The 22,134-nt window shown below is 41.6% G+C and overlaps 1 protein-coding gene across 1 annotated transcript; it reads right to left on the minus strand.

The window, feature by feature from the left end:
* Positions 1-244: 244 nt before the first annotated feature.
* Positions 245-10,744, minus strand: LOC104932319 (zinc finger protein PLAGL2-like). The gene is made up of 2 exons (XM_019259931.2): positions 10,585-10,744; positions 245-5,865 (listed from the first exon to the last, which is right to left on the minus strand). The coding sequence occupies exon 2, from the start codon at positions 5,415-5,417 to the stop codon at positions 4,122-4,124; it is 1,296 nt and encodes a 431-aa protein (XP_019115476.1). The 5' UTR covers positions 5,418-5,865; positions 10,585-10,744; the 3' UTR covers positions 245-4,121.
* Positions 10,745-22,134: the final 11,390 nt, after the last annotated feature.

Genomic DNA, 22,134 nt, shown 5'->3' on the forward strand with positions numbered 1-22,134 from the left:
AGATCAAGTGTTATCAATATTGGAGCTCCACAAGGCTGTCAGCTTGGCTGGTGTCCTCAAACAAATTATTATATATTGTTCAATACTCTCTTCTGCTGTGTTGACTTGATGAGACAAACATCAATCATTCTGAATTTTCTCGATTGGCACACACACCTTTTTATTCCAAAGCAGTTGTTGATCAGATCATGGTTGTACACAATATCGCTTGATCTCCATCCGAATAAAGCACAGGGACACAGTGGAAATCTAAAGATTTATTTTGTATTACTTTATGCTCAGACAATCAGAAAATGACAACTCCTTTTCTTTTCACTGTCTTCTAATCTATTAAGTGATAATACAAACACCTAACGCAAAACATATCTAAGTTAAAGGTGGTGAAACCTGCATTGTAGTGGTTCTGAGAGCCGATCTAAATGCAGGCAACCCGACAGTACTGAATGATCATTTAGTGAAATGAATCCCGGTGTTCTCTGTATCTCTGCGCTGCACCAAATCTCTACATCTCTACCTTCAGTTTGGAATGCTCGTGTGGCGCATACCTTCAACTTTTCAGCTGTCTGCTGTAGGCGGAGACATCAGATGGACATTTTTATACAAGTCAGAAAACGACAAATGTCCATCACTTTCCACACCCACAGTGATGTGTTCAGGTTGCTTGTGTATTGATAAGCAAGTATCAATTCACAATGATCTTAAAGAGAAGCAGCACAGCGGCAAGGCTGGACCCAAGCTAGTGTTTGGCATAGTTCTTGATAAGTCTGCATTACTCAGAGCAGGAACATCAATTTGGAATAGTTAGTGACGACGCTGCCTTCAGGTGAAATGCTTAGAGTGAGTGTCCACAGTACCAAAGTCTTGTGTGTAAATCCTAACATGTAACTGGAATTCCCTTAGACTGAGGCCAGATTCAACATTCCAGACTGAGGAGGCAGAGATGGCATCAGAAAAGCAAGTGCAGTGTGAACTGGTACTTGCACTAGACATCATTCTGCTGTGAGCTAATCTCAGTAAAAAACTATGCAGCTACAAAGTACATGTGCTTCTTCTGACAAAAATAAAACTCTACACAGACATTTTCTCTGCAGTTAGATGGACAGTCACCTGTCTCTTTCTGAGGTAGTAAATAAGTAGAAATATCATTAAAGGCAAGTATAGAGAACAATGTTTGACCCTGGAATACACCAACAGGACTTGTGTGTACCTGGTCCTTCAAAGTTGAATTGTGAACATAACCCCATCTTCAACAGTGGTAAAAACAAAAAAAAGAGAAAGAGAGAAAGAAAAAAAAACTGCCCAATTGTTACAGGTTAAAACTATGTCTAATGATTTTGCACAAAGATATGACAAGATAGAGGTAGAAAGTTTGACTGAATTATAATGTCAATGTCTGCTGCTAAATAAAGAGTTTAGATTCATAAAATCTACCTTTATAGTTTCAATCTAATGGCACAAGAGCCAAAAATAACTAGAAGCAAATACAAATAAAAACAGAAACCCACAGTTCTGCGTGTTTGAGGTACAGATCAAATTCATCCTTTTCTAGAAATGTCATAAGTGCTTAAACCCTGTCAAGAGATTAGACACTCTTAGAGAGGCACAACAGTAGCATTTTAAGACATTGGTGCAACACTTGGAGGCTGGTTTCAATGCTAGGAAGAAATGTCCTTCAACATAAAGTTCATGGAATTAAGGTGACAGAAGAGAGATCACGATCATCAGACTCTCCCTAAATATCTTCTTTCCAAACTCACATCACTCACAACATCCAGCAGGAGGGTTCCTCTATCTCCACCACACTTGACCAATTTCTCAAGTGGAGCGTCCATTATTGGTAGGCTGCCATGTTAAGATCCATTTTTTTCTCATGCTGCAGTGTTGAAGGAACACTGAATCTCAACAGACCAACAGTTCCTCAACTGCGTCCCTTCTCTGGCTTTCCTGAGCACACAGGAGGCCAGGACAAGAGTGGGTGGGTGGGGTAGCCTTTTAGTCCTCATTACATCAGAAACACTTGAGATCCAGTACCACAGCCTCGGAGGAATGGGTGTCAGTACAAACAGTGACATAGTAAAAAGGTCAGAAATAGGTACAAGTGCTCTGGAAGGCTTTTGTCGGATTTATGCTGCATTCTATTCAGAATTTCATTCACAACAAGTAGGTTAGAACCTGCTCGGATCCAGTGGTCCAGTTAGAAACGTACAAAAGAGGTATGCAGAAGAGACTTCCCCTAAATTACAGTGCTGTTCCCACGTGTCCCAGGTCACATCATGTAGCTAGGCTTCCACCTTCTCTATGGAAAATATGGAAATATAGACTGGGCTGGCTGATATAGATAGATCAACATATCACAAAGTGCTTTTATGTTCCTTACTATAACATGAGGTGTGAGCATAGAAGTGAAATTGAAAATATTTTATGCTCCCACAGGTTGGAGGATGGTTTGTGGTGAAAGCTTTCCATCTTTCAATCATAGGAAGTGTCATAGTTCTTGGATGGTCATCTGCGACCACCACGTGAATTGTTATTTCTCTAACAAATTACATGAACAATTCAGTATGGGCTCTGCTGGATGGCTGTCGAAACTAATTTCCAGAACACTACAGAAAATATGTGCCTTTATGGATTTTAAAAAGGGACAGTGACCTGGGTAGCACAGAGTGTTGGCAACTGTACATTGCAGAGTTCTCAGCCTGACCTTTTAACATGACGGGTCATACGACAGACAGCTGCTCTCTGAGGCCCCGTTCAGACAGAAAGGCACACTAAGGTTACTGGGAGTACGCTGGACAGGGGGGAAACAGATGAAGTGTGACTGACCACAGTCACCTATGGGTAGCCACTTGCAGTCAGTGTCTCACAAGTGGAACTATGTTAAATGACACAGTAAATTGAACACATGGAGTTCATTTCTTCACATTTCTTCTGAGCAACACGCCTTTGTCTGAACAGTACCTAGCATGCCAAATGTTCAAGTCCACGAAGTCAGAACTTGTTTTGCACATAGACAGCAGTGTGATTTGGTATTACCTGCCATGCTGAAAATGAAACCTAAGTGCGTTTTAATATTAGTGATGTTGTGGAATACAGCAAATACAGCAGCATGAGACTTTGTCGCCATGCTGATGTGACCTCATAAATGCATTGAAGAATCTTCCAATGTGGAATTCTAACTTGGAGCTCCGTTTCTTTTTTCTTCATCTTCAGAATTTAAGATTCTGATGTTACTCAATTGCTTTTGCAGGTCCAGTAACAGTGTGTGACATAGATTACTGTATGGGTTTACAGTATCTTCAAGATTTGGTCTGCATGGCTGAGCTTCACAATACTTGTTAACTGTTGAATTGATTGCCATGACAGACATAAAAATAGACCACAAGGCCTAACTGAATTCCACAGAAAGGGTTAGACTGACACCATTGAAATAATGGTTGATCCACTGATGCAGGTACTACAGACACATCAGTTACTATTATTACTGAAAGTTTACTGCATATTTTAACGGGTTGACCACCAGATATCATATCTAGATATAATATTCAGACAGTGCTGTTTAAATTTTTTGCTCTTTTTTCTTTTTTTTTAAACTTGTACTTACTAACTGTAACTGAGCCAATTTTACACCAGCTGTTCTCATTCCATAAGGCAGTTTATGCTCCAATATTCTAAAATGAGAAAATCTCAATCAGCTTCAGTAAGGAAGGGGACACTTCTTAAACAATATACATGACTAGATAAAAGATTCTCTAACACTGTATCAGTTTCCATAATAAGCTAAAACTGGATGACTCACACACATTGTGCAGCACCTGTGACAAGAGTTAAGTGCATCCACTGTTGGTAACAAGTCTGATGAAAAGAAGTACTATTCTATTTTGGTTGTAGTGAGACCATCTACATTTCCTCAAAGGTTCAAGCTTCCTTTTTAAATAATGAGGTAATACTGATGAGGTGATTTGTTGTGTTCAACAAAAAACAACTAAGATTAGCATCATTAGCGCTGACAGGCTAAAGTGACACATTTGTTTTACAATAAAAGATGCCGGTCTCATGTTTTACCCTTTTCATGAACAATCCATGAGCTTGTGTGAAGGCAACATTTGTGGGAACAGAACTGCTTACTGTTGAAAGGCCTGGTAGTAGTGAGGTAGGGAGCTGGAAGTGCTCATAGCAGGGCTGCTGTATGCCTGAGGTAGCTGGCTGTGGTTGTGGGCTCCGGGGCCCTGGGGTACATGAGCCTGGGGAGGCTGGAAGAAAGTGAAAGGCCCTGGGGCCTGGGAGGACAGCCCAGTAGAAGAGGATGGAGAGGAAGTGGTGGTGGTGGCAGGTGGGTAGCTCATCACTAACCCTCCCATCCCCATGTGAGGGCTGTAGGGCGGCAGGCTGAAAGGCAAAAAGCTCAGCAGAGGACCAAGGTCCATGTTAGTGGTGCAGGACAGCTCGGTTGAGGAGATAGCAGGGCTCCTAGACAGCAGGTGAGGGTCACCACCAGCACCCACCCCTTCACCCAGCACCTCCCTCTGAGGGGAGACAGAAGTAGAGGTAGAGGAGTTGGCCACGCTCAGGTGAGGTGGGGGGGCGCTCTGCAGGTCCAGCAGGAAACTGTCCACGTCAGCACGAGGATATGAGGTAGATCCGTGCTGGTACCTGGCCATGTTGCTGTAGGGCTGCTGCTGCGGAGCCGCGGGGGGCTGCAGATGATGGTGGTGGGGGTGAGAAGACTGGGGGGTCATGTGGCGACCAACACCCATACTTGAGGACAAGGAGCCTTGCATGAGGCCATGAGGGTGCCCCAGAGCAGGGACAGGATTGGCCATGGGGTAGGAGTTGTACATGTCCCTGGAGTAAGTCTCCATAGGCTCCTTGGAGACAGAACTCATATCAGAGGTCACAGGGCTGGGCTCCTCCTTCACTGGACACTGGGGGGCAGGGGTCGGTGTAGCCACAGGCGTGCTGGGTGTACAGGGTGGCATCAACCCTGACTCCTGGGCATGGCTCTTCTTCAAGTGGCGGGTCAGGTGATCTCTGCGGCCAAAGCGTTGTGCACAGCGTGGGCACAGGAAGTCGCGGCGTCCAGTATGCACCACGGCATGACGCCGTACGTCTTTGCGAGTATAAAATCGGCGGTCGCATCTCTCACATGAGTACTTCCTCTCTCTCACCGGCACGGCAGTGTTTGTGTTTCCGTCTGACGGTGGAGGCCTGTCAATATGGCTGCCAAGGTGCTCCAGCAGGGAGGGTGCCCCCTCTGGGCAGGGCAGGCCTGCTGCGGCACCGTGGGCTGCCACCAGGTGGCGTCTATAACCCAGCTGTGTGTTGTACTGCTTCCCACACTCCTGGCAGTGGAAGAGCTGCCTGCTGGCTGGATGGCTCTCCTGCAGCTGGCTCTTCAGATGGTCCTGCTGGTGGAACATGGTCTAACAAAAGGAACAGTACTGGCTCTGCTGCTGCACAGAGACTCTGGCCAAGAGCCTGAGCAGACACAGACAAGACTCATGAGGATTCTCCAGAGAGCTGACCATCAGCCTACGGGACCTTTGGTCGTTTTGTTAACTTAGAGTGCTAGAATTAATGCTAAGTGCTGTTTGTTGACTGTTTGATGGTCTCTTGCGGCAATGACTAGTGGTCTGTCCTGCCTTACTGAGGCAAGCCTGTGTCCAGCACTTGGTCTCTGTGACAGCAGCTGCCATAGCAACCCCAAAAGGGCTGCGGTGATGAGGAGCTTTGAATGCTCTGACTGGTTCTGTGTGTTTCCTGAGGACAGCTCTTGTGTTGGCCCACAATCTATTTTAGTATTCAGAAGCCCAGAAGACCGCAGTCACAGAAACGGAATCACAGAGGGAGCTCATCATCTTTACAGACCTGCAAAACAAAGCAAAAACACACAGTGTCAACTTGTGAAGAGCATGGATCAGCTGACTTTTAAAAGGACCAGTGTGTACGATATAGGTAGACATTTTTAGCACACTATATAATACTTATAAGACATAAGATATGATTATTATCACCATCGTCATCATCTAAGAAGGGGGGTATTCAGTTGGTTGCAATCTTCACCACTAGATGTCACTAAATCCTACACACTGGACCTTTAAGTAACAATAACTATATAAAAGCCAAACGTAACTTTCACATTTTTCTCCACAAATCTGTGGACAATAGATATTTATCTTCTGTATATATTTTGGCTACAGAAGACATATCGGTCGGCCAATATTGACCCATCGCAGATATTTCGACATTGGCATAAATGTTATAGGAAAAAAAAGGCTTGTGTGTGATTGTCATACTGGTGAGAGTAAGAGGAAGCAGCTCTCTGCAATCAACTCAGTTTTTTGCTGATTCAGTTGAAATGTCCGACACTGTATCTGTTGAATTACTCAATGTTATGTTGAAGAATATTTAACTCTTTACTTAACTCTACTTTATTAAAGCTATCAGTGAAAAATCATCATCCCATTTTATTCAAGGCCAAAAATTTAAGCTTTCCTCTCTAAATAAATGAAAAAATAAATAACAGTTGGCATCTATCACAAAAGTCCAGTATCAGTCAAACAGACATCAATGAAAAAGGCCTTACCTTTGAAACTTTGAGCACTTTTTACTGCTCTGTGTAGTACAGACAGCTTAGCACTTAACACTACTGTATCATCTACACGCACACGTATCTTGTCTTATCACAGTGTTATTTGGTTCACTGACAGCCAGGCAAACGGCTAACCAAGTAGTAGAGAGAAAAACAGAGATCCACTAAGAGAGGGTGTTGTTCCCTAGAACTGCTTTGAAAAAGAATACGCTAATAATAATAATAATAATAATAATAATAATAAACTGTATAAAATATAATAATGCTTCTTTGATGACTTTGATGAAAAATTGTGTGAAAAGAATTACAGATTTACAACACTGAGGAAAATAAAGTATTCATTCATTTATTTCATCAAAATCTTTATTTTTCTGGTCATTATTTCAACTTATCGTGTTATGTTCCATCTGCAGTATAATTAATAAGAACACACTAAAATTCAGGGCACAGGTTATTTATAGTTATTTAAACACTATATTATTACTACACTAAAATGTTGTCATAACCAAACTGAGCAATGAAAGAGAACAAACTTTAACACTAACATAAGTTTAGTGTTGTATAAGTTGTTTGCTTGTCTTGGATACTTATTAATGCAAAAACTAGACAATCAGTCTTGGCCTGTTTCTTTCTGCTGTTTATCAGAGCCAGGTCACACATGCATTACATGTTGTATACATAACATGTATTTATCATTTGCTGCGAGAAAAGAAAGTTCCTGCCACTGGTGTATGAAATATATTCAGCTACTCCTTTGACAAGTCTATTTTACATTAAATATAGACATTGAAATATGAACCTGGAGCATGGACTGTAATGATGGAAACCTCATATCATGATTTAAAATGAGCTCACTAACTCACTATGATACATTAGCCACCTGTCATAGCAGGTCACAGTATTTTCACACTGCTTCATTTTAGTGCTTTGCCAGTGAACAAATCTGATCACATTTGAACAAATGAACCAGCTTGTTTATTCGAGCTCCAAGCAGCCAGTTGTTTTTGTTCTCATTCTTTTTTTAATTATTTTTCTTTGCAAAGCATTTGTGCAAAAAAACAAACTCTGACCAAAATGGGCAGGTGGGTTGCAAACTTAAAATGGCACTCATTGATCTGAAGATGGAACTGTGGTAATAACGTTTACATTTTCACAATCAAAATTCTTTCAGCATTTTAATCTTTAAAGTCATCTCCATCCGTCTCAAGCTATTAAAATGTCAAATTGTGAGCACCATGAGGTGGAGCTGAATGGTGTTGAAATGGGAACTGAGGTTGATGAAGAAGCCACGCCACAGCATCCTCAGTCCATCCTCAGTCCCCCTTTCAGCCATATAACAATTATAAATTACAAACAATAGGTCCAACAGTTAGAAAGGCTAATGTTAAGCACTCCTGGCATTTCATTACTACTGAGGTGAGTGCAGCTGGCTGGTAGCGATTTAGTTCTGAGGAGCCAGTTTTCTTGGGGAATGGTATGACAGTGGATGCTTCTGTAGTATTCATGATGCTAAATAACTGTTCAAGACTGGCCTCGATCAACTCTTTTATTTGCTTTTATGTCCTTTGAGTGAAGCCAAGTCGTGTCATTCGCTGACTGCTTTCTACTGGCCAAGAGTTCAACTAGCTCACTGTAACAAACCAAAGCAGGCTGTGTGGCATCAGCTCACGTAGCAAGACAGTTAATATTAGCTAGTAGTTAAGTTGCTTAAGTCATCGTTAACTTTGCTCAGTTCTCAGCATGTTAGTAAAAGCTGTACATTAGAATAGCTGCATGTTGCATTTAATCATTCCTGTTCATGTAATGACACTATGCATCTTCTTGTACTTTTCACAGGAGTCGGTCCAGACAGAATTGTTGAGCCCTGAACACACAACGACTATTATAGTTGCATGCATTTGCTTCACTGACCTGCAGTACTCCATAATACTGCAGAAGTTCCACTAATGAAACCCAGAAATGTATTTTTCCCCTCAGGGCGAACATTTAAGATCGAGTGGAAAATAGTAAAAAAGTACAAATTAAAAATGTTGATGCCAGTGTTCAAAAGTGAATGCATAATTCTGTGCAGTCATGGTCATGTTTTTGTCCCTAGTAAGATGAGTGACAAAATTTCTTATTAACACCCTCGTTATTCATGGATTATGCATCAACTCTAATGATTTTTTTCTTAAGGTTAATGAGGCAGAAGGGTTTAAAGAAACTTGGCTTTTTGCTGAACTTACCTCACTTTGTTTGTGGTGAGTTTTAATGTGTCTCTTCAGGTTTGTGTTAAACTATTTAATGACCATACTGATTTTCCTGTGATTCTTTGTGGAACGAGCATCATCTCATTGTTAACTTGAACTTGTTTCACGTATGCTGCTGTGTTGATTTTGGTCATGTTTAGTTTCAACAGAAAATATCTTCGTACTGCATTAACTGAAAATCATTGTTCTGTTCTTATCTGAAGTTTTTTGGACTGTGGGTTGTTACAACATGGCTATCTTGTAGGTATCAAAGTTTCTTCTCGGTTAATTCAGTCATTACACACATGTATATCAGTGATGCGCGGGTCCATGTTTGATGGACCTGCACCGACCGACGTTTTAAACTAACCCGCCCGAAGTCGAACCGTAGCAAATAATCGTGAAATATTGTACCCAACCCACTTCCTGACCCGCACTTTAAAAAGTAGTCTATACTTTCTCTACCTCCTGTAGAGCTCGTGGCATCTTCGCGCCAGTTATTCAGCCAATAAAGTCTGTGTATTTCACAGAAAGTTTTGTCTACTACATAAAGTACAAAACTTTACTCGGCATCTTTATTTCAAACGACCCGACCGACCGCGACTCGAATATCATTAAAAATATTGTTTGGTGACCCGTGACCACGGGCGGCCGCGGGCACCCGCTCAATTTGGATCAACCCGCGCATCACTGGTATGTATGTATGTATGTATGTATGTATGTATGTATGTATGTATGTATGTATGTATGTATTCCAGGCCAGAGACTGCACATTCAAAAACAAACCTATCTACTCTCCCTGACATACTGTGTTATAAAATGTTTTTGATTTTGCACTATTGGAAGTCCCAGTCCACTCCCCAGCACATAAATAAATATATACATTATATGTGTGTATAGAAAAAGTGTTGATACATTAATATAGAATATAGTCAGTGCTTCTGTCTGTCCTGCTTTCATACACACAGACACATGGCACATGTTGGTAGACAGTGTTGGGTTTGGCTTTACAATAAGAAAAATATTGCCTATGAACTTATTATAACTGTAGGCCTGTCAGGAGAGGGACCAGGCTTCAGAATGACCAGCTTCACTTCAAATAATAGTACTTCAGTTGCTATTTGTATATTAAAACGTTTTTCCTCTTCTCTGTGTCACTGATTGCGGTCAGTCCCGTTAACGGGCTGACTGATGACTCGGTGATGGGAGCTGGTAGTGCCATCTTGTGGGTCCTCAACATGGAGCTGCCATGAAAAGCTTTAACACTTTTTTTTTTATTTATCCCCTGTTAAAGCCTTTTTACTGTGTTCAGCTATAGCTGCGGACACTCTCGTCTCGTTGAAGGCAAAAGAAGCGGGGAAACACTTCCACCAAGCCGCGGACAGCTCGGCTGAGCAAGCCCGGGGTGAAGTGGCAGCCTGGTGGGACGGGGTCACTACCAGACCGGGGCTAAATTTGACTGCTAGCCCGTTGCTGCGTTCACTAAATTCGGCGGCGGATTAGAAACTCGGCTCGGCTGCTCGGCTGCTTGCGTCCGTACTCCCGCTGGCTTTCTGTCCAACAAAACATCGTGTTAGCTCGGCTGTGGGTGAAGTTAAAGAGAGTTCGCCGAGAGCAGCGTGCTGCTTAAAAAACAAAAGATGAGCGCTCCACGAACTTCTGCCGGAGTTTGTCCTGGCAGAGCTAACTCCTGGTGTGTGTGTTTTCACCGAGCGGGCTTAAACTTCAGGCTAGAGCTCAAACAGACACGGACACACGGCTACTTACCGAGTGTGCGTCAGTCCAGTTCTTCAGTCCAGCCTCCATTCCGCCTCCACATCGACATTTTGGATCAACTTTAAAGATGTTTGTTAGAGTCCGGGCCTGGACCGCTGGGCGCCGCGCTGGAAGCCATGCATTCTGGGAGAGTGACGTCACGGCCAGGGCTCATAGTATACAGCAGAGAGAGAGTGTGTGTGTGTGTGTGTGTGTGTGTGTGTGTGTGTGTCTGCCTCTCTCTCTCCCTCTCTCTCTCTCTAACTCAGTGGTTCTTAACCTTGTTGGAGGTACCGAACCCCACCAGTTTCATATGCTCATTCACCGAACCCTTCTTTAGTAAAAAAATAAAATATGATTTTTTTTTTTTACTGGTGCACAAAATGAACCGTGCATTAACATCACCTTGTTCAAATAACAACACCAACACAGTGCATGAACTCACAACAACTTACCTCAGTGTGACTTCTGCTGTTGCCTTTGAGAGACCAGTTCAGATATGCGTGGCTTCACCTTGGCAAGTGCCAGTCTCATGTCATTTTCACAGCAAAGTCTGTTCCTTTTCTTAGTTTTTATGTCCAGCATCCTCGAAAAACGATTGCTCACAAAGATATGTTGTAACAAATGGTATAAAAAATTCCAGGGCGGAGGCTCCACCGAACCCCTGAGACCGACTCACCGAACCCCTAGGGTTTGATCGAACCCAGGTTAAGAACCACTGCTCTAATTCTTTTTACACCTTATTTATTTATATGCATTTTAAACCCAGATACACACACATGCAGTACAAGGCATAGACATGCAATTTTGGAGAGAGATGGTGGAGTGGTGGAGATGGGCAGCTACCCTGAGAAGCGCCCAGCGAGCATTTGGTGGGGGGGGTCGGTGCCTTGCTCAAGGGCAACTCGGCAGTGCCCAGGAGGTGAACTGCCACCTCTCCAGCTATCAGTCCACCTTCTATATTTGGTCCAATGGTTCCCAAGCCAAGCCCCCAATGGACTACTGAGCAACTGCCACCCCCTTTACATTGAAATAAAATAACGTGCTTATCTTCTGTAGAACTTAACTTATTTTGAAATTTAGAATTTAGAAGCAGAATCCAATGAGTTCATGGTTCTTTGGCTTCGATCTTGGCTGTGGCCCTGCCTGCCTGTGAGTGAGTCAATGAGTGAGCGAGTGACTGACTGACTGACTGATTTTAAGAAGTTAACTTAGTTGGTGAGTCAATAGTAGTAGTAGTAGTAGTAGTAACAGCAGCAGAAGCAGCAGTAGTAATAATCATTGTTACAGACATCCAGACAGACAGGCAGAGACGTGCAGACATGCCGCCATACACCCAGAACGGCAGAGGGGGAGAAAAAAAGCAGTCGACTGGTTCCGGGCCAGTTTCGGGCCAGGGTCGAATAGGAATGTTAAAAAAAGGGAAGAAAACGGTGCTTTGTGCCTCTGGACACCGAGCCTTTCTACCAGGGGCATGGAAAATAATGCATGCAAAATGTTATTAAAAGTATTTTTCAAAGATTTCTGCAGCTGACTGCTTCTGCTTCCCTACCCCGGGTCTTTACCTGCTTGAGAGTTACAATATCTGGGAGACTACAGGAGCAAGAAGAACAAGACAAAAAAAAAGAATTCTATATATATTCTAGAACTAATACAAGCCAACGAGCGCTGACCTCCGGGGATGCGTGCATTTATTAGATCCAAAAACCATGCAGGGTGCCCCTCGGTTGTTTGGTTGCAAAGATAAAACTTAAAGGAACTGACGGAAGGGCACCACCAGGAGTGGAGCCTGCAGCCTAGTTTAACTCAACACGGGAAACCTCACCCGGCCCAGACATGGAAAGGATTGACAGATTTGATAGCTCTTTCTTGATTCTATGGGTGGTGGTGCACAGCCGTTCTTAGTTGGTGGAGTCGCCGCATGGCCGGTGTGCGTGCAGGCAGAGGGCGGAAAAACGGCAAAGTCCACAGCTAGTCTACCAGGGGCCAAGAAACCGCCTCAGCTGTACCAAGGACACGTAACTCCTGTCAGCGGGGCTATTGGTGTATAACCCAGGGGAGGGTGCTTAAGAGTGGGTATGCAGGTTCGGCTGGAGAGCCTGGTCCAGGGGGGTTAGTTGGTTGGCCCATACACGAGAGAGGAGGGAGGGGGCTCTCTGGAGCCAAGGTTTGCCCAGGGAGGAGTGCACACTCCTGGGTGTGAGATGAGCGATGGCAGAGCCTGCTCCTGGGTTCTGGTTCCTGGAGTTGTCTGAGGCCATCACTGTGTGTGTGTGTGTGCTGCTGGCACACTTCTGTTCACTTAAGATCAGAAGAATTTATGTAAATATAGCTGAGCTGTAAAACAAAGTTCATATATATAAAATCATACAACACTTTTTAAACAATAAAAACACACTAAAAATCAGAACAACATGAGCAAACTAAACACCGGCTCCACAGAGGGCACCCATTACATAAACACTTGGAACAGGAGATTGACTAGGCCCCAAGAAGCACATTGGGTTTTGAAGAGAATTTGACTTAGTGGCCAATTGTCTCATAAATTTACATTTTGAAAGAAATTTTTGTATGGTTGTTGTGTCACAACTCTTTATTTGTTTTTTTTAATGTATTTATTTGTTAAATGTATCTGTTAAATAAATGTAAACTGTCTACTTGTGAAATAATCCAGTCAAAGATGTTGTGTCTCAATCTCCACTCTTGCATTGCAAGTTGCTAATTGGGCTATAAAAAATGTCTGCCGCCTAGAAAACAAAGTGTGTTGTCTGAATATGGCTGCAGAATCGCCCGTGACCAATAGAGGCAAAATCATTGTCAGACGTGACCTGAAGAGTTCTGAGGCTGGAGGTGGAGGTAGAAATCTAAGAATCAGATATCCCCTCAACCTGGACAAATAAAGCCAAATCTCTTGGCATGCATACATGCACCACAAATATGATAATGAAATAATACAAGGCATCAGTGAGGAGTGAGGAGCATCCCTCAACCAGCAGACAGTGTACTCTGTCATACAACATCCTCACTGCACATCTTGATATCTGTCTTACCGTACTAAAAAGGCTCTGGGTGTTTGTTACATGATGTAATGACTTATGATTATCCAAAATACAAACACTGGGGTGACCGAGCCTTTTCCGTTGCTGCCCCCAGGCTCTGGAATAAGCTCCCTGTCGTGATGCGTCTTGTTTCTGACCTGGGCCTTTTTAAATCCAGGCTAAAAACCCACTTATTTAGGATGGCTTTTAATACCCAGTAGTATGATGACACTTTTATCTCATCTTATTTGATTTTGTCGTATTTTATTGTTTTTTACTGTTCCTTTATTGTTTTTAATTTGTTTGTATTTACTTATTGTTCTCTTTATTTATTATCTGCTGTAAAGCACTTTGATACCTTGAAAGGACTGTTGTAAAGGGCTGTATAAATAAAGTACATTTACATTTACAAATATCATGCTACTCTAAATGTGGGCACGTGGATGTGTTTATTTGTCCCACGCTGAATCTTTGCAGTGTTGTCCATTACTGGTTAATAGTGTATGTTATGTGTTCATATGTGCATTAATGTGTGCATAAAATATATCTATGTCAGCCTTAGTTATGTATCAGTTTTTTTATGTTATTTTAAATTAGACAGCATTTAGACTAAGCTACTGGACTTTGGACTTCTACAAGCCAGGAGAGTGATTGCACTTAATTGGAAGAGTGCAGATGCACCTTTTATGAAACAATGGATAAAGGAACTATCAGAGTGCCTTGGACTGGAAAGACTAACATATATTACTAAAGGAAAACAGAAAGAGTTTGTGCATCTCTGGGAACCATATATGAGCATTGTAGAATCTGGAATGTAAATGTATTTATTTAGAATAGAATAGAATAGAATAGAATAGAATAGAATAGAATAGATCTTTATTGTCATTGTCACGGGTACAACGAGATTGAAAGTGCTTCTAGTCGGTGCAATAAAATCCTAGCATTAAAGTGACTAGTGAGTGTTAAAATAACTAGAATAAATAAGAATAAAAATACCTGAGACATTAAAATGTACTAAAATAAATAAAATTAAACATTATTTGCTTTTCTTTTGTGTGTATATTTAAATGTTTATTACATTTTATTTTATTTTATTTAGTTTTTTCTCTCTTGCTTTGATTTGGCAAACCTATACATTAATATTGTGCAAGTTTTGTGTGTGTGTGTGTGTGTGTGTGCGTGAGTGATTGTTGTTGGTTCTGTTTGTGAAGTGTTGCAGTAGTGTAATTGTTCTGTAATACTAATAAAAACCAATAAATATATTTTGGATGATTAGATTAGATTAGAAGATAATACTTATTTATCCCACAACGGGGAATTCACTTGTTTACAGCAGCGAAAAATAGTCAGGAGGGAAAACACAAGTGTACATATTTACAAAAGTATTGTTCTGTAATACAATAAAAACCAATAAATATATTTTGGAAAAAACTGGAAAGACTAATATTATACTAAAGGAAAACAGAAAGAGTTTTTTGCATCTCTGGGAACCATATATGAGCATTGTAGAATCTGGAATGATACATTTATTATTTATTTGCTTTCTCTTTTGTTGTATATTTAAATTTTTTTAAGGGGACCCTTGTTACATTTTATTTTATTTTGTTTTGTTTTTTTCCTCTTGCTTTGATTTGGCAAACCTATACATTAATATTTGGCAGGTTTTGTGTGTTGTGTGCGTGAGTGATTGTTGTTGGTTCTGTTTGTGAAGTGTTGCAGTATGTAATTGATTCGATAGATTAATCTTTATTATTATCCCAAACGGGGAAATTCCACTGTTTTACAGCAGCGGAAAATAGTCAAGGAGGGAAAACACGTGTACATATTTACAAAAAGTATGTTCTGTAATACTAATAAAAACCATAAAATATATTTTGGAAAAAACTGGAAAGACTAACATATATTACTAAAGGAAACAGAAAGAGTTTGTGCATCTCTGGAACCATATATGAGCACTGTAGAATCTGGAATGTAAATTTATTTATTTGCTTTCTTTTGTGTGTATATAAAGTTTAATGGGCCCTTTTACATTTTATTTTATTTTGTTTTGTTTTTTCTCTCTTGCTTTGATTGGCAAACCTATACATTAATATGTGCAGGTTTTGTGTGTGTGTGTGTGTGGCGTGAGTGATGTTGTTGGTTCTGTTTGTGAAGGTTGCGTAGTGTAATTGATTAGATTGATTAGATTAGATTAGATAATACACTTTATTTATCCCACAACGGGGAATTCACTTGTTTACAGCAGCGAAAAATAGTCAAGGAGGGAAAACACAAGTGTACATATTTAACAAAAAGTATTGTTCTGTAATACTAATAAAAACCAATAAATATATTTTGGAAAAAACTGGAAAGACTAACATATATTACTAAAGGAAAACAGAAAGAGTTTGTGCATCTCTGGGAACCATATATGAGCATTGTAGAATCTGGAATGTAAATTTATTTATTTATTTGCTTTTCTTTTGTGTGTATATTTAAATGTTTTTTTAAGGGGGACCCTATTACATTTATTTATTTAATTTTTGTTTTGTTTTTTCTCTCTTGCTTTGATTGGTGTATGATGGCAAACTATACATTAATATTGTGCAAGTTTTGCGTGTGTGGTGAGTGATTGTTGTTGGTTCTGTTTGTGAAGTGTTGCAGTAGTGTATTGTTTCTGTAATACTAATAAAAACCAATAAATATATTTTGGAAAAAAAAAATAGACAGCATTTTGTTGTTCTAACAGATGGACTCCATTGTTACCTATTAGAAGCTTAATATATCAAATATGTGCGCTGGCTGGGGGTTGGGGGGGATAAAAGAATCGATTTAAAGTGTGCTATTCTCATATCAAATCAGATTATTTGGATGCAACATCTGCTCAAATGTATTATTTGCATGCGGATGGGGGCCGGACGCTGTTTTGTTGCATTCCTGCGGAGGGTTTGACCTTTGACTGGTTGTTGCATCACACGAGGCTTGTCCTGCAGAGCAGCAGCACCACCACAGCCTGAGCCAGCCCTGCACTCACACTGCCTCTTATGCCACGGAGAGGCGATGTGTGTTGAGTTAGTTTGGACAAGGCACTGGACCACAGTAGCAGCAGCAGCAGCAGCAGAAGCACGAACGTTTTTTTTCCCGAAGAGCTTTAAAGCAGCCGGCCGAGCTTCGTCCTGAGAGGAGACATCTTGTTTAGGCTCCACACACACACACACACAGTGCACGCAGAGCCGAGTTAGCCATTTTGCTAAGCGAGCTAAATCGCCGTCGTATTGAGGTTTGCTTTGTAGACAACTCACACACACCACACACACGGAGCAGCAGTGCTAGCCGCAGACAGCAAAGCGCAAGAAATGAAGGACAAACAAAAGAGAAAGAAGGAGCGGACCTGGGCTGAGGCAGCTCGCATGGTAAAAAAACAAACAAAAAAAAAACACTCTTTGCATTTTGCTGCATGTTGAATGATGATGTGGTGGGTTAAACTGAGCCCGAGGATCCAGTGTGTGTGTTGTGTTGTTGTGTTTGGATATTCCCTCACGACCACAGCCTGCAGTACCAGCTAGCCGTGAGCATAGCAGCGCTAAGCTGGGCAGCAGGCGGGTAATGTTTGCTTAAAAAAAAATAATAAAGTAAGCAGCCCTGTATTTAAACCACTTGTTTATTTCTGTTTTTTGTTTTTAAAGGTGGGGGGATATAAAAAGCTACGCCATGCTAACGCAGGCTAGCATCCGCCTCTCGCACTTAAGCTCTTTGTTTGCTAGGCAGCAGGCTAGCTCCCAGCTAGCCCCAATTACCACCCAAAAAAATAAAAAAAAGCTAAGCAGCTTTAATTTAAACGCGTACGACGAGTCTAGTGATGAAAACGAGTCGTTAAGACGTGTGAACTCGTTTCAACTAACGCCCAAAACCTGCTGTTTTTAATATAATGAGCGGCTAACGCTGAAGCATAATACAGCTAATGTTAGCACGGCTAGCAGCTGACTGAGCTTGTCCTGTTGTGAGTCCCACGGTGCAGGACAATAAAAGAACAAGTCCTGTGCTGTCTGTGTGTCTGTGGACGGTCCTGCAAGCAGCAGTCTTCTGCAAGAACATGCTGCATGTTTCTAAAAGACTTGTAGTCCAAGCAGTCACAGCATATTAACTTTATTTCATGCATGAATTAATAAAATGCACACCTGCAGCTGAGTCAAATAAATTGTTCTTAGGTGTGGTTTCCACACACTGTGTTCCTCATAAGGCTAGAATAGCCTTTTGCTTTCTACTCACTCACTGTCTCCTCACTGTCCACAGTGTAATTCTTTGAGAGCGTTCCTGTTTTTATACGGACTCACATGAAGTACAGGGGTTTCACAGTCCTTGTTACCCAACACAATGATTTTAACCCCTCTGCATTAGGTGCCATATGTCCAGTCAACAGTTGTGCGGTTAGAAATGTGAAGATGACTAGTTTTTGTTTGTGTTGGTCCGCCGCCTTGCCTTCCCTGTCTCTACCTACTGTTGTGTCAAGAAAAGAAAGAGAGAAGCCCCCAATATTCTGACAGTGGTTAATAATCTATATATATGTATAATTAATTATGTTTTAGATACAGTGGTCCCTCGTTTATCGCAGGGGACACGTTCAAAAATAACCCGCAATAGACGAAATCCGCGAAGGAATCGGCTTTTATTTTTTACAATTATTATTATACAGGTTTTAAGGTAAAACCCTAACCACACCTTTATACACTTTCTCACAGGCATTCTCTCTTATTTAAACATCTCAAAGTTCAAACTTTCGCAGATTTACCAAAATAAGTACAATACTGTATTAGTAAATAAACCTTTGTCCTCGGTGTCGCTCCGCGGTAACGCGTTTTTCTTCTGAGCCCGGTGCAGGTGTTTCTTTCCGAGTGCAGAACATACAACGCATTTTGTACAGTACTCCTTGCTAATCAGGGACGCTGAACCCAATGCACGTGTTCATACTGTACATACGCTGTAAAAAAAGCATGCAAATTACACCAAAAAATCCGCGAAAACAGCGAGGTCGCGAAGGTGAACCGCGTTATAGTGAGGGACGACTGTATAACATTTTTGGCTGTACTCGAAGCTTAAGCCAAGTCTCACTATTTCAAACTGTATGTATTCCCTAAAACAATATTTACTGAAAATATTGGGCAATAACAACTTCTATATTTATTATCACAGCAAGTATTCCTGAGCCCCTTCAGCCTTTGAAACAGGATATGTTTTCCGGAGGTTCTTCTCATGTTCAGAAGAAAACCACCAACAATCTGAGCAGCACTTCTCTCCTGAAGTTTTTTTATTTCTAAATATTAAGCTTTAATGAAGAGAATCCTGTAAATGAATGATTAATGCAAAAAGATGTTGTACATATGACGGTGGGATGTTCCTTTATTGTTCATAATACGTTTTTTGCTCACGACATACATTTGTGATGTGAGCCCTTGAACACAGCGTGATGACGATGATGTCCCGCTCCTCACACTGCTTCTGCTCACGTTATTGAAGAGTTCTCCTCTAAAGACTTTCTAGGTCTCCAGTTTATTGTGATGCAGGTGCCTCTGTCCTACATGTTAGTCCAGAACTGTACCAGCTTCTGTCTATGCTTTTAATAGCATAATCTATTGAAAATCAATTTTTTTTTGTCAACTTTCCAGGTTTGGAGAACTTCTCTGATGCACCCATGACTCCCAAACAAATCCTCCAGTCATCCAGACCAAGGGGCTGAAAGAAATGCGGTCAGAGACACACACACACACACACACACACACACACACACACACACAGGTTTTGTGTCAGCTGCCACTCATGTACACTGCAACATAGGATAAAAAAGTGCCGTGACAACTGATGTGTGCATCCTGTGTAATGTTTTGAGTTGAAACCTCAGTTGATGTGTTAATGAATGATCTCTTGTGTCTGTTTTTAGTGAACGGAATATGTCGCATTGTGGTAATAACTCTGTGTTTTTTTGTTTGTTTTTTCTCCTACATGTGCACCCGGCCTGCCGCTGACCTAAACAGGAGGTAGGAGGATCACACACTTTTATTAAAGACACTTACTACTTACATTTATAAAATGCAACTGATACAGTGATAACTTGTAGCTGTAGATCATTTTCACTCTTTGTTTCATGTCTCGAAAACACACTGATTTTATTGTTGCGCTGTTAAGATGTTGTGTATATACCTGCTCCCTGTTCTTTTGAAATGAATATTCAAATGTGAACTTGACATCGTTGGGGTGGGAGGAAATCTGCATTTAGGGAAACATTGATCACAAAAGAACCAGTGAATGCAGTTTTTTTAACGTCTTTGGGTTTAGTCTATTCAGTTTGTTGTTTGATTTACTCAGTTTCTCAGGCATCTCCTGTCATCCCCATGGTGCTTAACATTTAACAGAACATTTCAACTGATCAGCAATTGTTCACTAGATGGTGCTGTCTGGGTCTGGGAGGAACCGAGAAAATAGCCCTGGGCAAAATCATTTTCGATCCCAGTATTGATATGCCTCAGAAGTGATTGCTTCTGCTGTTGGAAATAAAGACGTTCATCATCGGGGCGGGGCCAGCTCTCACAGATGACACCGTGGCCCTGCTCTTCTTCCTCGGTGACAATGGAGAACAAACACTCAAAAAGCTGAGGACAGTGCTCGTACCAAAAATAGAAGTGTTTTGCATGTAAGGATGGAAACACGAGCGACCCTTCCAAACATCTAACTAAAGTACATCACACACAGGCAGAGAAATCAGTTTGATCTCAGGTATGCGTACATTCTGACAGCCTAGAGGCCTAATTATACACCATGGTTTAATGAATAAAAAGTAATATTAGGGGCGGTCGGTAGCGTAGTGGGTTAAGCGAGCGCCGCCCGTGGTGTGGAGGCTATAGTCCTCGCTGCAGCTGGCCCCGGTTCAATCCCGCATGGACAGCTAATTTACTGTGTGCACTCCCCCTCTCTCTGCCCCCTGCTTTCTGTCTATCTTCAGCTGTACTATCAATAAGGCATAAAAGGCCTAAAAAAAATCTAAAAAAAAAAAAAAAAAGTAATATTAGCTAGCAGATGTTAATTGGCTTTAAAGCAGATTGAAATATGAATTACATTCAAACATGACAGAAACTAAATGCTCAATAAAACATCTTTTCTTTTCACCTGCAAACAATCACCAGTCCAGGGTGGGCTCTGCACTTCATGTCCGCACCACGGCGCCTCTGCGGATGCTACACATGTATTCATCATATTCATATGAAACATACACAAACTGATATTGATGGTTTCAGGGGGCTAAAGACATTTTGCAGCTGTCCCTCCCAGCAGTATATTGTTTTAGCTTCTTGTGTGGGTACTCTGATGTGATCTGTCCACGCTGGGGCTTTGGCTGAACTTGCCGCTGTAAAAACGACACATCAGAAAATAACTTTATTTGACTGATTAACAGTGTTTTGTGTTGTGCCTATGTTTGTTTTGTGGGTGTAGTGGTACAGCTCCTTTGGCTTGTCTGGTCACCATGCTGCACTCCCAGGTGAGGGGAGCCCGAGTCAAGAACAGCATCTTCTTCAAGCTGCCTGGACGAATGAGCCTATTCACATCCAAGGTGTTCAAAACATGATCCACTTCACTCTCAACACACTTCATCACTCTGCTGCTGAAAGTCATTTCATGTAGATAGATATATAGAAAATAATATTCTTAAATGTTAACACAGTTACTCCAGATATGTACAGGCTGCATGACATACTCTTTTCTACTGAAGCACACCTGCTGACTGACGTGTCAGTTCAGTTGTATTATAACTTCAGTATTCATGACACTTAGTTGATTGTTAATAAGATGAAGTGAAGACGATGCAGACAAACAGCTTTTTGTAAGACCTGTCAGGTAGTCTGAGTCATTTTCGATGTGTATCAAAAGTTTTCCTCCTGCTAACCCTGACCTGTACGGCTCACACTCTGCAGAAGAATGCCCTCCAGTGGACAAAGACAACATCAGAGTCGGAGACGCCAACAGAGCCGACCGGCAGTGCTCCTACCCCAGCTTCCAGCAGCACGCCCCTGGAAGCTCCACCGTGGCCCCGGTGGTCCCACGGATGCCACTGGGCAGGAAAGCTGCGACTCCACCGAGACCACTGCTGCTCGCAAGTGGAGACAATGATGGTAACACTACACTCACGCACGTTTGACCACTCGTGCTATGTTCAGCAGAGTGTGTTGTTTTGATCAGTTGATCACAGGCTGTGCTTTCTCTGTTTTTTATAGCTTCTAGACAACAACAGAAGCCAAAAACAGAACTGTCGAGGCTGATGCAGTGACTCTTAAATGTCCCCAATATGAAAACACATCACTTTGAACATAAAGAGCGCGTTGAGCGGTCCTCACAGGTTTTTTTGTCGTTCTTCTGCTTGAAGTTGCAAACAAACTTTGTTGTTTTGCTCACTTTTGTTGTTCCAGTTTTCTTCCACTTCTCACATAATAATGTGGTTTGTTCCCTCCATTTGCGATGTGGTCATTTTTGGAATATTGCCATTATCAAATATATGATT

Source organism: Larimichthys crocea, chromosome XV (genome assembly GCF_000972845.2).
Source record: "Larimichthys crocea isolate SSNF chromosome XV, L_crocea_2.0, whole genome shotgun sequence".
NCBI lineage: Eukaryota > Metazoa > Chordata > Actinopteri > Sciaenidae > Larimichthys > Larimichthys crocea.

Coding starts and splice junctions, on each gene's coding strand:
- LOC104932319 (XM_019259931.2), bottom strand. CDS start 5,417: ATGTTCCACCAGCAGGACCATCTGAAGAGCCAGCTGCAGGAGAGCCAT.